Raw genomic sequence first — 16,600 nt, 5'->3', positions numbered from 1 at the left:
AAATGCCAGCACGTTTGATGGGCAGATCGCTGCCTTGACATGGGGTAGGCTTCGAAGAGCCGCAAAGAGGAACAGGAGCAGTTGAAAATGTCTGGTGGTTTGACTTGATAAAAGGGAGAGCAGAGTGAACAGAAGACGGTCATTACATCAGCAAACTTCTCCGAAAATCCCCCCAATGATGACTGTCATGACACGCAAATCTATGGTCACGCTAGACAAGGCCCCAAAAAAAAGATGCAGATCTCGGAGTCCACATTAAAAAACAGTTTCACGAGGATATTGGCGCCATGGTAAGATCCTGGTCGAACAGTGAGATGATGGGTCAACTTCCAAACATGGAACTTGCCGAGGCAGTGGAACCCATGGAAACTTCTGTCGGCGTTCGCTCGCGCCGGTCCACCGACGGCCCGCTTCTGCACCCCACTTCGTTCATCACTCCTGGGCCCACTAGCCCCTCTTGTCGCGTGGTGCACGGCTCTGACTGTGGTTCGTGCACGCGCTATGGCCTGTCACTGATCCCCTGGTCTTGCAGGTGATGTGGGTGCGCTCATGTGCCGCGACAGCGCGTCTGCCAGAAGCGTATCCGTCCAACATCCCATCCATGACAGCAACGCTCGCTAACAGCCGGCCAGATCAATCACAAAACCACGCAGGAGGATCTACATAGAAGTGTCTGGCCGGCAACAGGCAGCACGATGCCTCCGGGCGACGTCTTCGCCTCTGAGGGCCAGCAGTTCCAGTTCCCGTATCCACGACCGCAGCAACAGCACCACCAACAGCCATCGCGACAGGTGCAAGCCCATCCTTATCTTCATCCACAGCAAGTTCAAACCCAACAGCAACAACAGCCCCAGACACCACATCATTTATTACCACCATTATCACCTAGTCCCCAGGTTTCTCAGCATCCTGCTTTGTACGCGAACGCGCGCGTGAACGGCAACCAGCAGGCGTATCAACACCAGCAGCATGTCCGTTATGTCCACCCTGCCTTTGTTACCGGCCAGCAGCCGCTGGCCACGCAGTTTTATGCCAACAATGCTCCACAACAGAACCAACATCAGACTCAGCAGCAGCAATATTCCAACTTCAATGCAGGTTTCCACCAGCCGCAGCCGCTGCACCCGCAAACCTGGCAGCTCCCACCACTCCAGCATATCCAGGTGCCGCCGGCTGCTCAAGTCGCTGCCTCTTCGCCAACCGCATCGTCGATGCACTTCCTCAACTCTCCTTATGCCCAGCAGTCGCCTGATTCACGCCCACTTGCCCATAACTTTCCAACATCGCAACCGACTGCGATGAGCCCACAGCTTCCCCGTGTCACGCCCTCGCAGCCGTTGCCGCAGCCACAAGCACAATATCAGTCTCAACCACGGCCACAACCCCAAACCCATTTGCAATCGCAGATACATCAGTCCCCCATACAAGCTCGGCCGCCTCTCCAATCGCACATACAGCCACAACCACAGCTGCAGTCTCCAGCTCAAATCCTGCCACAACAGCAATCCCAACCTCTGCCACAACTACAACAGACAAAATCGCAGCTGCAAGTGCTGCCATCTCCTCAGTTACAGCAGCAACCTCGGCCCCAGCCTGCGTCTCAGCCACAGGCAAGGCCACAACTGCAGTCACCCATTCAGATACAACCGCAGCAACAACCCCAGCCTGTTGGTCAGCCACAGCCAGCATTTCAACCAGTGCGGCAACAGTCTCGGCAGCAACCTCAGCAGCAGGTGCGTCTGCAAGTACAGCAGACACCTCGGCAGCCGCAACCCCAGATACAACAGCAGTCTTCTATTCAGTCACAGCCTAAAGCACATCAGCACCACGCCCAGCAGCAAACACAGCATAATCAGGTCAGACAGTCTCAACCTCGTCCTCCGGTCCAGCAGCCACAAGCTCGGCAACCACAGCAACCACAGCAACCACAGCAACCGCAACCGCAGCCTCAACCTCAACCTCAAATTCAGCAGCAGACACCGACGGCAAAGGCTAGCCCGATAGTTTCGGCACGCCAGTCCCAAGAGTCCCAGACGAGGGAGCAGGCGGAGGACCAAAGACGGCTCAGCGCCACGGCTGGGGTATCAAAGTCTCCTGCTTCAGTTTTAGCGCCTGCGGATACGCTCCCCCTTCTTATCTTGGTTGCAGAGGACTGCTTCGAGAAAGCCAATGTTGCTGCACAGCAGGTCGCTCGGTCTATGACGGAGGGCGAGGTGGCAGAGCACCACAAGCTGGTAGCTACAGGGTTAGGCTGTTTGGAGGTTGCGTTAAAGTCTAGAAAGTTGTGGCCTCGTCTGGAAGCGAGGCTGATGCTGCGCTATGCTAGCGTTCTGGTTGAGGAGACAACCAATATTGAAAAGGCCGAGACTGTGCTCTCGAAGGGAATATCGTTATGTGAGAAAGTAAGTTTTGAATCCAGTCTATCCCTAAGGGCTTGAGCTGATTATCGTCTTAGCACCGATTTCTCGACTTGAAATACAATACCATTTGGCTTCATATGAAGGTGCTCTTTCAGCGGAATCAAAAGGCTGCTTTGATATCCATTGAGAATCATATTGCTGATTGTACAAGGTATGTTTAGAGAGTGTCATGTACAATCTCCCGCCTCTGGGTGCTAACAGTATTTTAGCTATAAGCATCTCCCCTGGATATATGCCTTCCGTTTTCTCAAGGCAGCCTTCCATCTACAATCGACCACGGGCCCTGACCATCATGCGATAGAAAACCTTCGGAAAATTGCAGGCCTCGCCAGCCAGCGTGACGACAAGGCCATCTTCGTTATGGCCATGCTGCTGGAGGGGCTCGCGCATCTTGCGAGCCGTAAGGACGATTGGGTCAACCGCGTGCAGACATGTATTGCCCATGCGGCAAAGTTACAGATGGATGATTCTGTTCATCATCCTCAGTCTGATGTCCTAATACTTCTTCTCGATCTGGCATGTAGCCTTCACCAGAAGGCGTATAACATGTCAGCACAGAAGATGGGTGCGCTGCAGAAGCGGCTGGAGGAGCTGAAGCAGTCGCCTGATTGGCCTTCTCGTTCGGGCGAGATGTTGTTGCCCATCAAACGGATACCAAATGTGCAGCAAACAGTCAGCACCGACACGCGAGCTGTTTTGCGTCCTGGGGATGACGATGTGGATTATTTAGTGTTATCAGCACTGGGCAAACAGGAGGCGTTCGCATTGGCGTAAGTATCTTTGCTCTCCACCGAGACAAATGGGTATTAACCGTTTTGCAGGTTTGTATTCAATGGCATCGTGGCCTGCTATAAGGCTTCGACCCCTGCTCGTAGTTCGTCCATGTGGGGAGAGGCGATCAGGTTGCTGGAAGGTGAGCATACTGTATCCCCACGACGTTCCCCTAGCTAACTCATGCTTCAGACGGCAAAGCAGTATCGCCACCGCAACCACTTCCTGTTGCCCTTGAGCAAGCCGAGTGGGCAAGAGAGCTGTCTTGCTATGCGCACATCCTCACCGGTCTGCAGGCAGCAACGCTGTCCGATTGGGCCAAGGTTAAAGTGTGCCTAGAAACAGCCCAGAATTGCAGTTCGCAGACCGACTTCCTTGACATCTTGACACTCTACCTTCAGGGTGTCTTCTACCAAGGAACAGCTCAACTCGAGAAAGCTATCGAGATCTGGAAGGATCCGGCCTTCGAGGTAGACCCGACCGGCATCCCTAAGCCAGGTACTAGTCGCATCCAAATGGAACTTTCCATCTTGGCTGCGCTCAACCGGATTTGGATTATGCAAGAGCCGGGACAACGCGACGACGCCGAGCTGGCCGAAATCATTGACCTGCTGCGGCCGATCTGCGAAGACAACCCGGATCATGAGATCAGAACGGTCTACAACTTAGTACTTTCATGCGCCCAGCTTAATCCTCCCCTTTCCATTAACCAGGTCAAGCGCCACATCCAGAACTCGTTGGGCGGTGCGCAAATGACATGCAACACGCAGCACCTGGCGATTGCGCTGAATGTGATGCGCTGCCGGCTGTTTGAGAATGTGGTGGGCGAGCAGGCACTCAAGAGCGCTAAGGCGGGCGCTGCGCAGGCACGTAAGAGCGGCAACGTGTTATGGATGAGCGTTGCCGAAGGTATGCTGGCGCAGTCTTATGAAATGCAGGGCGCGTTGGAGTTGGCCAGAGAAGCCCATGAGAGTGGTGTTAAGTATGCGAATGAGGCGTATCACAGGACGCAAGTCTGACTTTGAGCTCTTATGTCTGGCTATTTATCTGTGCTTGAATGTTTGCTTTTCTGCTACTTGTGAAGGTGGTAATGATGGGGGATACAAATCATGAAAAGCAGGCATTTTGTTCGGTGCTGGGTCTGTTGGGGCGAGGTGTGTTTGTCTCGGTATAGAGGACATGTCAGGCACCATTTGGCACATCACAGTGTTATACCCACTTGATATCATTAGCTTGGTGTTCTTGTACATTATACATCTGTATTGTTCGGTTGCCCGTCTACATCTCTCAAAACCAGTTGTCACCGTATGATTCAATTGCCTACTTGTTACGGTGGTCACCTAGGTGGTTGGTGGCTTATCGATAGTCCCGTCTGTGGTAATCCTTATCGAAAATATCGGATAGCCCACTGTTATCGATAAAGATTTTGGGACTGGCAACCTTTGCGACCTTTTTGCCCGGAGACGACGTCGACATCTCAACTATTGTTACACAATCCCCCGCTGACAAGCTTCTAAACCTCTCTGGCTGACGTTCATCCTCACAAGTGAGCACAATTAGTTGGTCTAGTGCTTTCACTCAGTCTGTCAAAATGAAGTCAGACAACCAACAACCCCCTTCCATCGAGCCCACCTCAAATACAACAACCATAACAACTACCCACTCCTCCAACCCTTTCACCAAGTTCGCAGCATGGGGCATCGCCGTACTAGGCCCCATTGCTCTCTTCCTTCCCGGGCGTGGCGGTGCGACCAAGTCGACCTTCCAGAATGCCATTCTCGCCGGCTCCACTTTCTGGGGCTACAACACTCTTGCGGCAGAGTACACGGGTAAGAGCATCACACAGCGCTCATCAGAACGGTGGCGCTCGCTGCTGGGGCTTCCCGAAAAGAAGCCTGAGGAGGAGAAGCGCAAAAAGGGCGGTGTGTTTGCAGATCTGCCGACAGAGCGTGCCGCGCAGGTAAAGATGTTACTTGAGGAGGAGAGGCGCAGACGGGCGGCGGCTGAAGGGCGGGAGTATAAGCCGAAGGATACGAGGGGGTTTTTGGAGAGGGTGTGGATGGGTAATGAGGAGGAAGGGTGGAAGGAGAAGAGGTTGGAAGAGGAGAGGAAAGCTTTGGAGAGTGGGAAAGGGTATGGGGATTTGATAATCGAACAGGTGAAGGAGGTGTTTGGGAAAAGGGATAACGGGAAGAAGGAGTGAGGGGGCCATTATGGCTAAGGAGCAAAGGGCGAGGGGCTCCGCAGAGGGCATACGAACCTGTTCAACGTATCCGGTTGATGTGATGTATAATACAGCGGGTATCTGGGATACTGTACAATAGTTCGGTCCGGCTGTGATAATTTACAAGGAGATAAGAGGCGTTCTCTATCACTCATCTCTATCTGATTCCTCCATTTCCCTACGATAGCAAGCTTGGAGCATACCTTGCCTTCTTGAACATGCCCTTCTTCTTCAATTTCTCACGCTTCTTGGCCGTTCGCTCCCACTTCTTCATACGCCTTTCGGTATCCTTCTGGTCCTCCATCACCAGCCACATGGCTAACTCCAGATCAACCCGCTCATCCCGCTCGGTTGACCCTGGCTCAATGCCGTATTTCTTCTGCAACTGAAGCTTTTTTCGAGCCGCCATCTCCAGTCGGCGCTTGATGCGACGCCTCTCGTGGTGATTCAGGCGATTTTCTTGCTTCTCCGGTGGCCGCCATGGTTCCCATGGCTTCTCTAGATATTCTAAAAGGCGGCGTTTCTCTTCTTCGGGGTCAAGGGGCTGCTGGCCTTTCCGGGGACGTGGGTCTGGTGACAGGTCGATATCGAGAGGGGTTGTGAACTTTTCTGGATCAACAGGAGAATCAGGGTCTAGCTCCGGTTCAATAAGGGTGTCGGTAAGTTTGACCTTTTTACGCGTCTTCTGCTGACTGGGGAAAACACAAGTCTCATCTTCCTTTTCGGCCACCTTTGAGTCGAGCTCTATGGGCTTCGTGTCTTCTAGAGAAGGCTTTTGGTCTTCTACCAAGTTGAAATTTGCAGAACCTTTGTCCTTTGAAATAGGCTGTTGCCGCTTTGTGAATTTGAGTCCTCCAAACTCTTCGTCTTCCACATCAGACTGCTCAATCCCCTCCCAGTCGAATTCCACGGATTCGATGTCTTTGGACGAAGGCAGGTTGTTCTCAACATCTTCCGAATGCCCCATAGAGTACATTGTATCATTGAAAAAAGCACTTAACCCCGCTCCCGGAGCACTATCTCCCGGTTTGGAGCTTGTAGAGCTGAGAAGATGCTCAATGTATTTTCGTTCCTTGAGCTTTCGGCGTTGGTAGGGGCTTAACTTGTCTTTCTGTTGCTGCTTTTGCTTCTTTTTCTTGCTTTTTCGAGATGAATAGTTGCGGCATAGGGAGTCTGGGTAACTAATTGGCAAGTGTCGAGTAAGGGCGAATGAAGGAGATGACCTCTCAGCCATCGGCAACTGACGTGAAAACAGCCACGATGGTGGTTGCCCAAAAGGTGCCAAAGGCTGGCGGAGGGCGCGGCCAGCTAATCTGCGGAGAAGCATTTTCACCGTTGACCAGAGTGCATATAGTTCAAATTTCAGTACTCACGTAGCTTCTAATGCCAATATAGAGCGACTGATTGGATGTCTTCAATTGCGCCGGCGACGTCGTTGATCTTAGGTGGTGTTTTCACCTCGCGCTGAACTCTTGGCATCTCAAAACCTTATCTTATCATTATCGATAAAGTGATTGATTAACCCTCACATGACAAAAGGTTAAAGACCATGCTGGAAACGACGTAGATTTGCGTAACTCTAACCTCAACTTTGTGAGCGTAATGACATCTGGGAGATACTAGGCTCTGCAGTTGGCCATCACCTGCAGCTGCCATCTTACCCCCAACTCCCCACTAGTCTCCGATGGCACACACATTCCCTTCCTCGCCTCCGAAAGCTTGCTATGAGCCCCGCAACCGCGCAAGAGGCTGGTTAAGCACAGGAGCCCGACCCTGCTTCAACTCCTCATATCGTGTCCATACGGAGGAGAAAGCAGACGATAACTGTCCAATCGACTGAAGCGCCACGTCAACTTGTGGCTGGGTACAAGTCTGCCTCCATAACAGCCACGGATGAACCGGTTTCCTGCAGCCAAACACCTTTGACAGCCTGTCAATGTAGGACAACAGAGGTATGGTTAATATTTACAGCTCGGCCGGTTGTCCTGAGGATACCCAATTTAATGATGAAGGCTATTTGTAAGTAAGAATGCAGAACTCTTCAATTAGCTGATGTGATGATCACCATCACAGCCTTGTGAGTATGCCTTTCGGTGGTAGCCTTGTACGGATCCGTAACTGTGGTTGACGTGAAACTGACAGCTGCGTGCTCTAGAAATAGCGCCCATTTCGCATAGCCCAGCACAGCCGGATGGGTGGATGTCAAACATCGAGCAAGGTTGGACGCGGCGGCCTGCGCCCCAGTTGGGCATGTCGTGCTGTTGCCGGGAAGGTCACCGCAACAAGATACTGTGTGCGATTGCGAAACGGACAATTTCGCACTGTATCTTCAACTGCTCAAGTTGAGCAATGATAGGCTCTCATCTAAGTTCCTCCAAACGTTAGCAGATAAATATCCGCAGTCTCTTTATGGCTTGAAACAAGCAAAAGCAAGGAGATTGCAGTTTAGTTGTATATTGTCGAGCAGTGTCTTTGCCGTTCAGCGACTCGCAGTGTGGTGTAATTTGGTCTGATCATTACGCTGGTCTTATTAGCCCTGTACCATAGTTGCGGTTCAGATATCCCTACTCCCGCTGCGCCTGGCTAGCTCAGCAGTGGACCCTCCTCCTGTGTGAAGCAACCGGGGAGATCCTCCCGAAACACCAAAGCCCAAGGAAGTCCTGTCGCAACCTCCAGGTCCTCTTTCAACACTCAACAACATCTTGCCCACAACAAGCTCCGTGATTTATCATCCTGCTGCATCCGACCTGACTGCATTCCCGATCATTATTACTGTTTCTTGATTCTGATTGCAATTCATTGTCAGCCAGCTGCCAGGTCAGGTTCCAGGTTGCGTTTGCAGGGCACGCCGCCCTATCCGTTGCTCGCTCGCGTGGTTGTCCTCTCGTTTCTCCCGACATCCCACCACAGTATCTGCATAAACATCATTTCGACTCTAGTTCGAGGAGCCCGAAGAGCCCGGGCCTGCCATCGTTCGCAAAAGAGCAAGCATGGCAAGCGCAGACTACTACAACCAACGACCTCATCTCGACGCGGGATCCCAATATTCCGGGTATTATGGCGGCCGGTCATCGCCCTCGGCCAGCTCACAGCAGCACCTTGCACCTGGAAGCCAGCCATCGCAAGGTGTGTCTCCTTTTGAAACAGCATTTGACGACCATGTCTATCCAGCGAGTTCGTACCGTCCAACCCCGGCCTCGAGCCATCACAGTCTGAGCCACCAGGACCCGGACACGGGATACCACGGCGCCTCTCCAGACGACTTTGCTTACCAAGCTTACCATCACCAAGCAGATGATATCCCTCTCCAAACCAATCCTCAGCGCCTCTCGGTGAAGGACGCTGAGATGCCGGATCACGTCTACGACGCTCCCCAGCCTAGGCCTGAACGGAGACGCCGCATCCGCTTCGGCGAGCTAGGCATGCTTGGGTCAAACCACAAGAAGATACCGCTCGTTGTCTACTTCCTCACCGTTGTTCAGATAGCCGTCTTTGTGGGTGAAATTGTTAAGAATGGCAAGTCGTATCTGTTCCAGAGCATCGAAAGTCTAAGGATCGTTGGACTAACTTGTATATGTGTGCAGCAACCCTCACAGGCTCGCCCATCATGCTCAAGCCCAGCTTCAACCCCATGATCGGCCCCTCCACCTATGTTCTCATAAACATGGGAGCCCGTTTCGTCCCATGCATGCATAATGTCGAAGGCATCCAGAATGCTACCACCGTGGTCTACTGGCCCTGTCCATGGTCAAAGTCCAACGACCCGAGCCTCCCCGAGAACCAGTGCACCTTGTCACAGCTCTGCGGCTTCGGCGGCGTTCCCGAGCCCAAGTACGCCCCAGGTGCATCCATGGACGACAAGCCCGAGCCTAATCAGTGGTTCCGCTTCATTATCCCCATTTTTATGCATGCCGGCGTCATTCATATCGGCTTCAACCTGCTGCTCCAGCTCACCCTTGGTCGTGACATGGAGAGATCCATCGGCTCCATCCGCTTCTTCCTGGTCTACATGTGCTCAGGGATCTTCGGGTTCGTCATGGGCGGCAACTTTGCGGCCACTGGTATCGCTTCCACTGGCGCGTCGGGTTCTCTCTTTGGCATCATTGCATTGACCCTCCTCGACCTATTTTACTCCTGGAAGGATCGCATGAACCCTGTCAAAGATCTCTCCTACATTCTTCTCAATGTCATCATCTCCTTCGTCCTGGGTCTGCTCCCTGGTCTCGACAACTTCTCGCACATCGGCGGCTTTCTGATGGGCCTCGCTCTGGGCATCTGCGTCCTGCACTCCCCTAACTCGCTGCGCCGCCGCATTGGCGGCGATGTCCCGTATGCAAGCTCACATGTTTCGAGTGGCTATGCCTCCCAGGGCACACCGCCGAGCTTCTTTAAGAACCCAGTTGGCTTTTTCAAGGGTCGCAAGCCTCTCTGGTGGGCTTGGTGGCTCATCCGTGCCGGCGCTCTGATCCTTGTCTTGGTTGTCTTCATCCTCATGCTCAACAACTTCTACGTCTACCACACCAAGTGCAGCTGGTGCAAGTACCTCAGTTGCATGGTATGTTGTCTTTCCTGCTTAATACCTTCCAGAACCGGCTAACCAAAGACACAGCCTGTCAGCAATTGGTGTGAAATTGGCAACCTTAAGTTGTCAAGCTGAACGTTCAGCGACATACGCGTGATTTCTTTATTCCTCTCCATTGTCAAAAAACAAGACAGTCTGACGGTTTTAAAGAAGGGATAAAAATAAAAAAAAAGAGAAAGAGAACTTAAATACATACTGATTACTATCCAACGCATAACAGTGTGTCGGCTGTTTTGGATCATGGGGTCCATGGCTATGAACGGATGGGGTAAGACTTGAAAAAATCGAGGCGGCATGGTGTAGTTTCTCGGTTCTCGAGTGCATAGCAATGGCGTTTCGGGTTTTGGGGTTGGTTTTTTGTCCACTTCTGGAGACCGACAGTTCTGGCTAATTAGGCAGGCGAAGCTACAGACTAGGGGATCTGTGGCAACGGTATCATACCAAAGATGAAAATGACATCGATGGTTTGGGCTCAAGGAAATGTGCAGGGCACATTCCATATCTGTGCGTTCACAGCCTGGCAAGTAGAGTCGAACTTCCCAGCCCTTAATTTAACACTGGTAAGAAACGCATCGGGACTAGTTAACAAAATATTCCAAGGGAGAACGCGTTCCAGAAATCTATCTCGTATAGATCCATTCCAGTCAAAATTCCCGGTTCCTTCAGAATGGGGGATCGATCGCGACCTATAATACACCTATGGTACATCTTACATGAAATCAAATCTATGTCTAACTTTGCGAGACCGTTCCTTTCCCCAAACCCCCTGACACCGTTCAAAGAGTCGAGTAGTTGTACAAATGTTGAATACCTCACTGGCTTCTCAACCATGCGCCTGACCGATTGCTCCAGACAGATCCAAGAGTTTTGCCGACAAGCCCCATGTGGTGGCATAGATAACACACATTATGTTACGACAACTATTCTGCCATTTGGCTTCAGTCCTTCTTTCCTTTGGCTAGGAACTGCTCAGAAACAGAAGAGGGCGGCAATTGAGTCTTTGTGGCACTAGAGCAGTTGACGGCTGCTACTCAGCAACCTTGTTGTCACCGTTCTGCTCCTCTGCCTGTTCCGCAGCTTTCGTAGCTGCTTCTCCTGTTTTCAGTTCCCCCTTTTTGGCATGTTGTACCTTGTCCGCGAGTGACTGCATTGCCTGTGCCAATGTCATTTGCTTCTCTTTCTTCTCCTTTTTTGTCTCGTGCCTCTTCTCCGCTTTTGTAAGCTTTGCAGACTCCACAGGCTGTGCAACTTGAGATGTTGAGGGTTGAGAAGCAACGTCAGCATCATCTGCAGCAGCCTTGCTTTGCTGCGTGGTCTCAACAGCAGTCTTCCCAGCCTCAGCATCAGCGGCCGCAGCCAACCTGGCTTGGGCCTTTTCCTTCTCCATTCTCCGTCGTTCCCTATTAGCCCACCTGGTGGACCATGGCTTATACGGTTTTCGCCCGTCTTTCTGCGAGTCTTCGAAGACGGACGGCCAGGTGTACCCAACCTTTTCGCCGTACACGAACACGGGTTTGAGCCGGTTTTTCTCGTTGAGGCGCTGGCGCCTATCCCGACCACGACGGCTGTAGTACTGCAGTTTGCCCTGGAACATCTTGTACCACGTGCTGTCCTTCTCCTTTTCCGACGTAGAACGAAGCTTCTTGCGACGAGCCAGGCACATGACATACAAGTTGCGCGCACGTTGTTCGGGAATCTCTTCGATCGTGTACTCAACAATCCACTGGTCTTGCTTGGTCATGTTCTCGGGTCGTTCAACATATTTACCGTTAACACGGTTGCGAACCAAGAGCATCATGCCATAGACTTCCTCATCGGCGCCTAGTGCATCGACCTTAGTAGCGGGTATTATAGTGTCTGCAGCAGGATCGTCTTCAGGCTCTTCTTCCTCCTCGACCTCTTCTGAATTCTGCTTGCTAGATGTCTCCTGCACTGGCGTCTGCACTGAGGATTCGGGGTTCACTTCAGTGATCGTAGATTCGGGTACCGAATCCTTCTCCACAACCCGCTCGGCTTCCTCGCCCACAGACTCAAATGCAAGGCTGCCCTTTTCAAGGATCTTGTTGGGATCATCACAGGGTCCTCCGCGCTTCTCAACCAACTCGAAGAGGATCTGCCAAACATCCCGTAGTTTTTGATCAGCCAACAGCGCGTTCTTATCCTTTTGTTCGTTGGATTCGAACGCGGAGTACGAACTCTTGACGTGGGTTGCCAGCTTGACAATGAGATCTTTTAGGGATGTCTCTTCGGCATCAGCTTTGACTGCAGTCAAGTTGGCCTGCTTGGTGTCACTTGCTTTTGACGGAGTCTGACTTGACTGAGTCGACTGGGGAGTCATGTCCGTTTCAGTTGACTCGCTGCTTGCAGTGACGTCGGTTTCGTTTTTCTTCGATCCAGCAGACCAAGACCTTCCAGTAAGAGCGTCAAGGAATGCGTCAACGTAGCGCTGCGTCTCTTCGGGAGAGGCTTCTTGAAGAAGGCCGCTCTCCTGGAAAGCATCTTGTATGGCATCTCGAACGACGGCCACACCGTTTTCCTCATCAACCATTTCACTTTCAACCTTTTCCAGCAAATCTTCCCAAGGGTCAAGGCCCATTTTCCCTTCATCCTCGCCCCCTTGAGCCATTTCGTTGGACAGCTTCTGGACGGCGTCAAGTGTGGCGTTCGATACAGCATCGTCATAGTCTTCCTCGTCCTCGTCCTCAAGATCCTCATCGAAGTCATCCTCAACGATCTCCTCAACAACTTCCTCCCCCTCCGCAGCAGGCTCCAAGATGCGACGCTCCCACTCCTCGATCGCGCGTTGAGTGGCGCCCTGGATCTCGTCGATCTCCTTGTCCGTGACCGGCTTGGCGAAGATATACATGAAAGGTGCACCAGTGGCCTCCCTGGTCTCGAAATGGATCCGAAGTGTGCGTCCAGGGTACTTTGCTGTCGCCTTGTCGAGAACTTTGTTCAACAAATGGAGACTCAGACGGAACTCACGGTCGCCAAGAACCTTGTTCCTCTGACCGTGGAGAGAAAGATCCATCTCTGCGAGAGGAATGTATTGAAAGCCAAAGATTCGCTCAGTGTTGTGGTAGGCAACAAAGATGCCATCCATGCGGCCCATCCGAACTTGAAGGGAGTACTTAAGGAAGGCCGACCGGATCATGTCGTAATACTCGCGCTCGAATGACTCCCACTGGCCATGGCGTTGACGAATCTCATATCCGACACCTTTTTGGTAACCTTGGGCATCCATGCGGATGGAAACAACGGCTCTGGTTTTTAAATCAAACATGCCCGTACCGGGAAGCCTGTGGTCATAGGCATCCAACTGCGACCGCATCAGAAAATCGCCCATGGTGGTGTAATGATAACTCTCGGGTCCATCGCGCTCTTTGTCCGTCAGCTCGTGAGAGCGCGACCTGCGATACTGCTCGAATTTCCTCTTAGGAAGTGTAAGAAGCTTTTCCATAGACTTGCCCAACATGCTGAGGATATTGGCCGTGTCGAACTCCTTGTCAGCATCAATGGCGTAGGTACCATCCTTCCAGTGCAGGAAGGTAGCAGCTGGAGCGCGGTTGATGCGAGTGAACCTGGTTGAGTCGACCTTGAAGTCCCGGGACATCATGCAAGGGTTAATGGGGCGCCACGCAGAAAGCAGGTAGTGGAAGTGAGCTAGTGTGGTTGTCATGCTCGAAGTCGATCCTGCATACTTCTTCTCAAGTTCCGACGCAGTTTTGATGAGAATATCGTCCTTGGATGAGGTGACATATTTCTTGAGTGCCTTGAAGTCGAACTCAGAAATAGGCATGATACGGGCGAGATAAGGGTCGAAATTGTAGACGCCGGAATGAGGGTCCTGGAGACAATAAGGCCCCGGATTGAACAGGACGCGGTCTAGGCCATAGGAGAGACCCGGCACTGGTGGTTGCCCTTTCTTGACAACAGGGACCAGCTTGAGGCGTGCAGCATCTACAGTCTCAATCGCCAAGCCACGGCGCTTTTTTTCCCATTCTTTGAGGCTCAAGTTGGGATTTGCTTTCTCTTCAGCTGATGGCGGAGCAATTAAATTCACCTTTGAGACCTGTGGCAGGCACTTCTGGGGAGTTTCGGGTGCTGGAGCCTTTGTGAATGATGAAGCAGCTGGTACCTCTGTAAATGATGAGGCAGCTGGCGCCTGTGATGTTTGTTCCGCTGTTAATGCGTCAACATCGTTGCTCTGCGTAGTTGACTGTTTCTTCTTCTTCTTCTTCTTTTTGTTCTTGGTCTTTCCCTCCTGAACAGCCGTCTCTGCCGGAGCGAGCGTGTCCTGATCCAGTTCAACTTTCTCGGCTTTCTCTTTATTGACTGGGCTCATTTGCTGGCCCGCGAGAATGGGGGATTCATCCTTGTCACCTTCAGCCGACTTGATCTCCTCGGCAGCCTGGCTCTTCTCAGAAGGTGTACTCTCTGAGATGCCCGCTGTCACCACCTGCGAGGCAGTAGAGGTCTGCTTTGCTCTCTCTTCTGCCTTTTTCGCTTTCATCAACTTCTCCCACTTCTCATAAGCTCGTTTCCCCTCCCATTTTTCCGGCTCCTCCAAAAGTACAGCCTCTCCCTCCTTAGCTATTCGCTCAGCTTTCTCCTTGAGCTTTATCTCCTTCTCCCGTTTTAATTTTTCTTTCCGTCGTCTCCGAGACTCCTTGATTGCTTTCGCTCGCTCTCTTCCAGAGTTGATTTGAGCCATAACGGCCTTTTTGAATTGCTTTTTACGTGCAGATTTCGACAGCGGCTCTGGATCTGGTTGCTTCTTCTCCGCAGGGGGAACTGGTAAAAGTTTGGATTCTTCCTCATCCGGTAATTCTTTTTTGTTCGCCAAAAAACCCTGAAGAAGCGCCAGCCTCTCATTCTCTTTCTGGGCTCTGGCCTGCCAGCGAAGCTGTTTCTTCTCCCTCCATGTCAACTTCGGCGATTCCGTACCGTCAGACTCTGACGTGGGGCTGGCTGGACTCGGCGCGTCCTTGACGTCGGCATTCTGTATTGTCTGGCTAGCATTTTTAGCTACGAAGGCTAATTGTTCTGGTTGGTCTGGAGGGCTCGTAGTAAGTTCTGGGTTAAGTGAGGTGGCCAACGCCTGCGCTTGTTGCTGAGGCTCAGTCGAGTATAATTGGCGGCTCGCTGGACAGGGCCTAGCTGCGACGGCGGGCAACCTCACGGCAGCGCCGCTGGCCAGAAGCAGACGGCATGATGCGCAGACGAAGGGAGCCCTTAGTGTGCGAAATGAGGCTTGTCTGGTCAATTGCAACATGGCAACACTGGGCCCTGGGTGTCCTCGATCCGGGGAACTTTGAGGTTGACGACCAGGGGTTTCGCACTTCTCCGACTTGCCCCGTCCGGCTCGTTAGCGTGCCGTTGATCGAGGTTGGAAAAAAACGAAGTCTGCACACAGGCGCGTCTGCTCTCGTGCGCGTCCAGCGAGGTGGCGAGACCCTGTCGTAGGCTCTGAGTGCGTTACCGAAACTTTTTTTTTCGGTACCCCACTTGTCCAACGCTTTCCCCCTTCACTCTGGGTTCGGGTTGACGTGAGCCAAGCATAGATGACATAAGCAATCACAGGCTAGACCTTCTCTGGTCATGAAGATGATGGTAATGACACATCTTTCATGAACTGGTAATGTTACGCAGACTTGGCTTCGTAACCTTGTGCTTCGCTAGGTATTGGACATGCATTGGGGGTGTTTTCTTATTGTCACGAGAGATCTCGATCGGTAATCATCTCACAATCTTTTGACGAGAAACACATAACAATGATATTTGTGAATTCTACGTTGTCATTCGAGACCACAGCGCGATCAAACCAATCTCCGTTCTGTTGATGCCTATCGCCATGGATTTGTCACTGCATGACCTGCGAGGTGGCAGCCAACGAGTTGACAAGCTCCAAGAACATGCCTGGGAATGGACAATGCCCAGTAAATATCACCACCAATGGAGCTTTCAGACTGTGCCATGCATCAACTACCACCCTGCCAAAGAAGCAGTGACGTATAGGTAAGCCTACCAGACGGCCGTTCCTCCCGACCCGCACCGAGCTGCTCCTCAGACATTGATGGACAACCCACCACCTGTCGACATTGCCATCCTGAATTGTCATGGCGCTTGGTGCGGCAAGTCTGCGCGGGAAGCCAGCAGTGGGTGGAGCGAGCAAAACGGCGACTCCGTCCAAGTCTTTGGAAATGGAGCGGAAACCCCACGGTCGCAGGGGAGGTGTGGGTTCCATTACCTAATGCGCTGTCGGAGCGCCAGCATCCGCCAAGACGAGGCGGCGGGTGTCCCCTCTCTCAAGGCTGAAATTTTTAGGTCAAGCGATGGCTTTCACCTGTTGATTTCATCGTCGACGAGGTCTGCTAGTAAGTCTGCTAGGTCGACGTGTAAGTAGGCGTTGTTCCTGGACTAGTGGCGATCAAGATTGCCAACGGCGCCACGCTCGATCAAGTCATGCCAGTTGGTCCAATGGAGAACGGGAAGACGGAGATGCAGGACGACCGACAGCAAAGGATGGGAAGGGAGACCTGACGACATCCTGGCCTGACATCACACATCACCTGAGTTGAGAGCGGTCCTCCCTCATGGTGC

At 52.3% G+C, this 16,600-nt stretch overlaps 5 protein-coding genes across 5 annotated transcripts; 3 read left to right on the top strand and 2 right to left on the bottom strand.

The window, feature by feature from the left end:
• Positions 1–335: 335 nt before the first annotated feature.
• CTHT_0066480 (uncharacterized protein) lies at positions 336–4,210 on the top strand (the record flags this gene model as incomplete). Its single annotated transcript, XM_006696882.1, has 6 exons — positions 336–486; positions 625–2,402; positions 2,456–2,571; positions 2,630–3,190; positions 3,242–3,333; positions 3,384–4,210. 6 exons carry the CDS (start codon positions 336–338, stop codon positions 4,208–4,210), a joined length of 3,525 nt encoding a protein of 1,174 aa, XP_006696945.1.
• A 572-nt stretch (positions 4,211–4,782) lies between these two features.
• On the top strand, positions 4,783–5,394 carry CTHT_0066470 (uncharacterized protein; the record flags this gene model as incomplete). Its single annotated transcript, XM_006696881.1, has 1 exon — positions 4,783–5,394. One exon carries the CDS (start codon positions 4,783–4,785, stop codon positions 5,392–5,394), a length of 612 nt encoding a protein of 203 aa, XP_006696944.1.
• A 199-nt stretch (positions 5,395–5,593) lies between these two features.
• On the bottom strand, positions 5,594–6,742 carry CTHT_0066460 (uncharacterized protein; the record flags this gene model as incomplete). The annotated part of the gene is made up of 1 exon (XM_006696880.1): positions 5,594–6,742. The coding sequence occupies one exon, from the start codon at positions 6,740–6,742 to the stop codon at positions 5,594–5,596; it is 1,149 nt and encodes a 382-aa protein (XP_006696943.1).
• A 1,663-nt stretch (positions 6,743–8,405) lies between these two features.
• Positions 8,406–10,044, top strand: CTHT_0066450 (uncharacterized protein; the record flags this gene model as incomplete). The annotated part of the gene is made up of 3 exons (XM_006696879.1): positions 8,406–8,913; positions 9,000–9,970; positions 10,033–10,044. 3 exons carry the CDS (start codon positions 8,406–8,408, stop codon positions 10,042–10,044), a joined length of 1,491 nt encoding a protein of 496 aa, XP_006696942.1.
• Positions 10,045–11,024: 980 nt separating this feature from the next.
• CTHT_0066440 (putative mitochondrial translation system protein) lies at positions 11,025–15,272 on the bottom strand (the record flags this gene model as incomplete). The annotated part of the gene is made up of 1 exon (XM_006696878.1): positions 11,025–15,272. One exon carries the CDS (start codon positions 15,270–15,272, stop codon positions 11,025–11,027), a length of 4,248 nt encoding a protein of 1,415 aa, XP_006696941.1.
• Positions 15,273–16,600: the final 1,328 nt, after the last annotated feature.

The sequence above is a fragment of the Thermochaetoides thermophila genome (genome assembly GCF_000221225.1).
Source record: "Thermochaetoides thermophila DSM 1495 unplaced genomic scaffold scf7180000011822, whole genome shotgun sequence".
Lineage (NCBI taxonomy): Eukaryota > Fungi > Ascomycota > Sordariomycetes > Sordariales > Chaetomiaceae > Thermochaetoides > Thermochaetoides thermophila.
The sequence above is the reverse complement of the archived record's forward strand: the minus strand, read 5'-3'. Positions and strand labels throughout refer to the sequence as shown.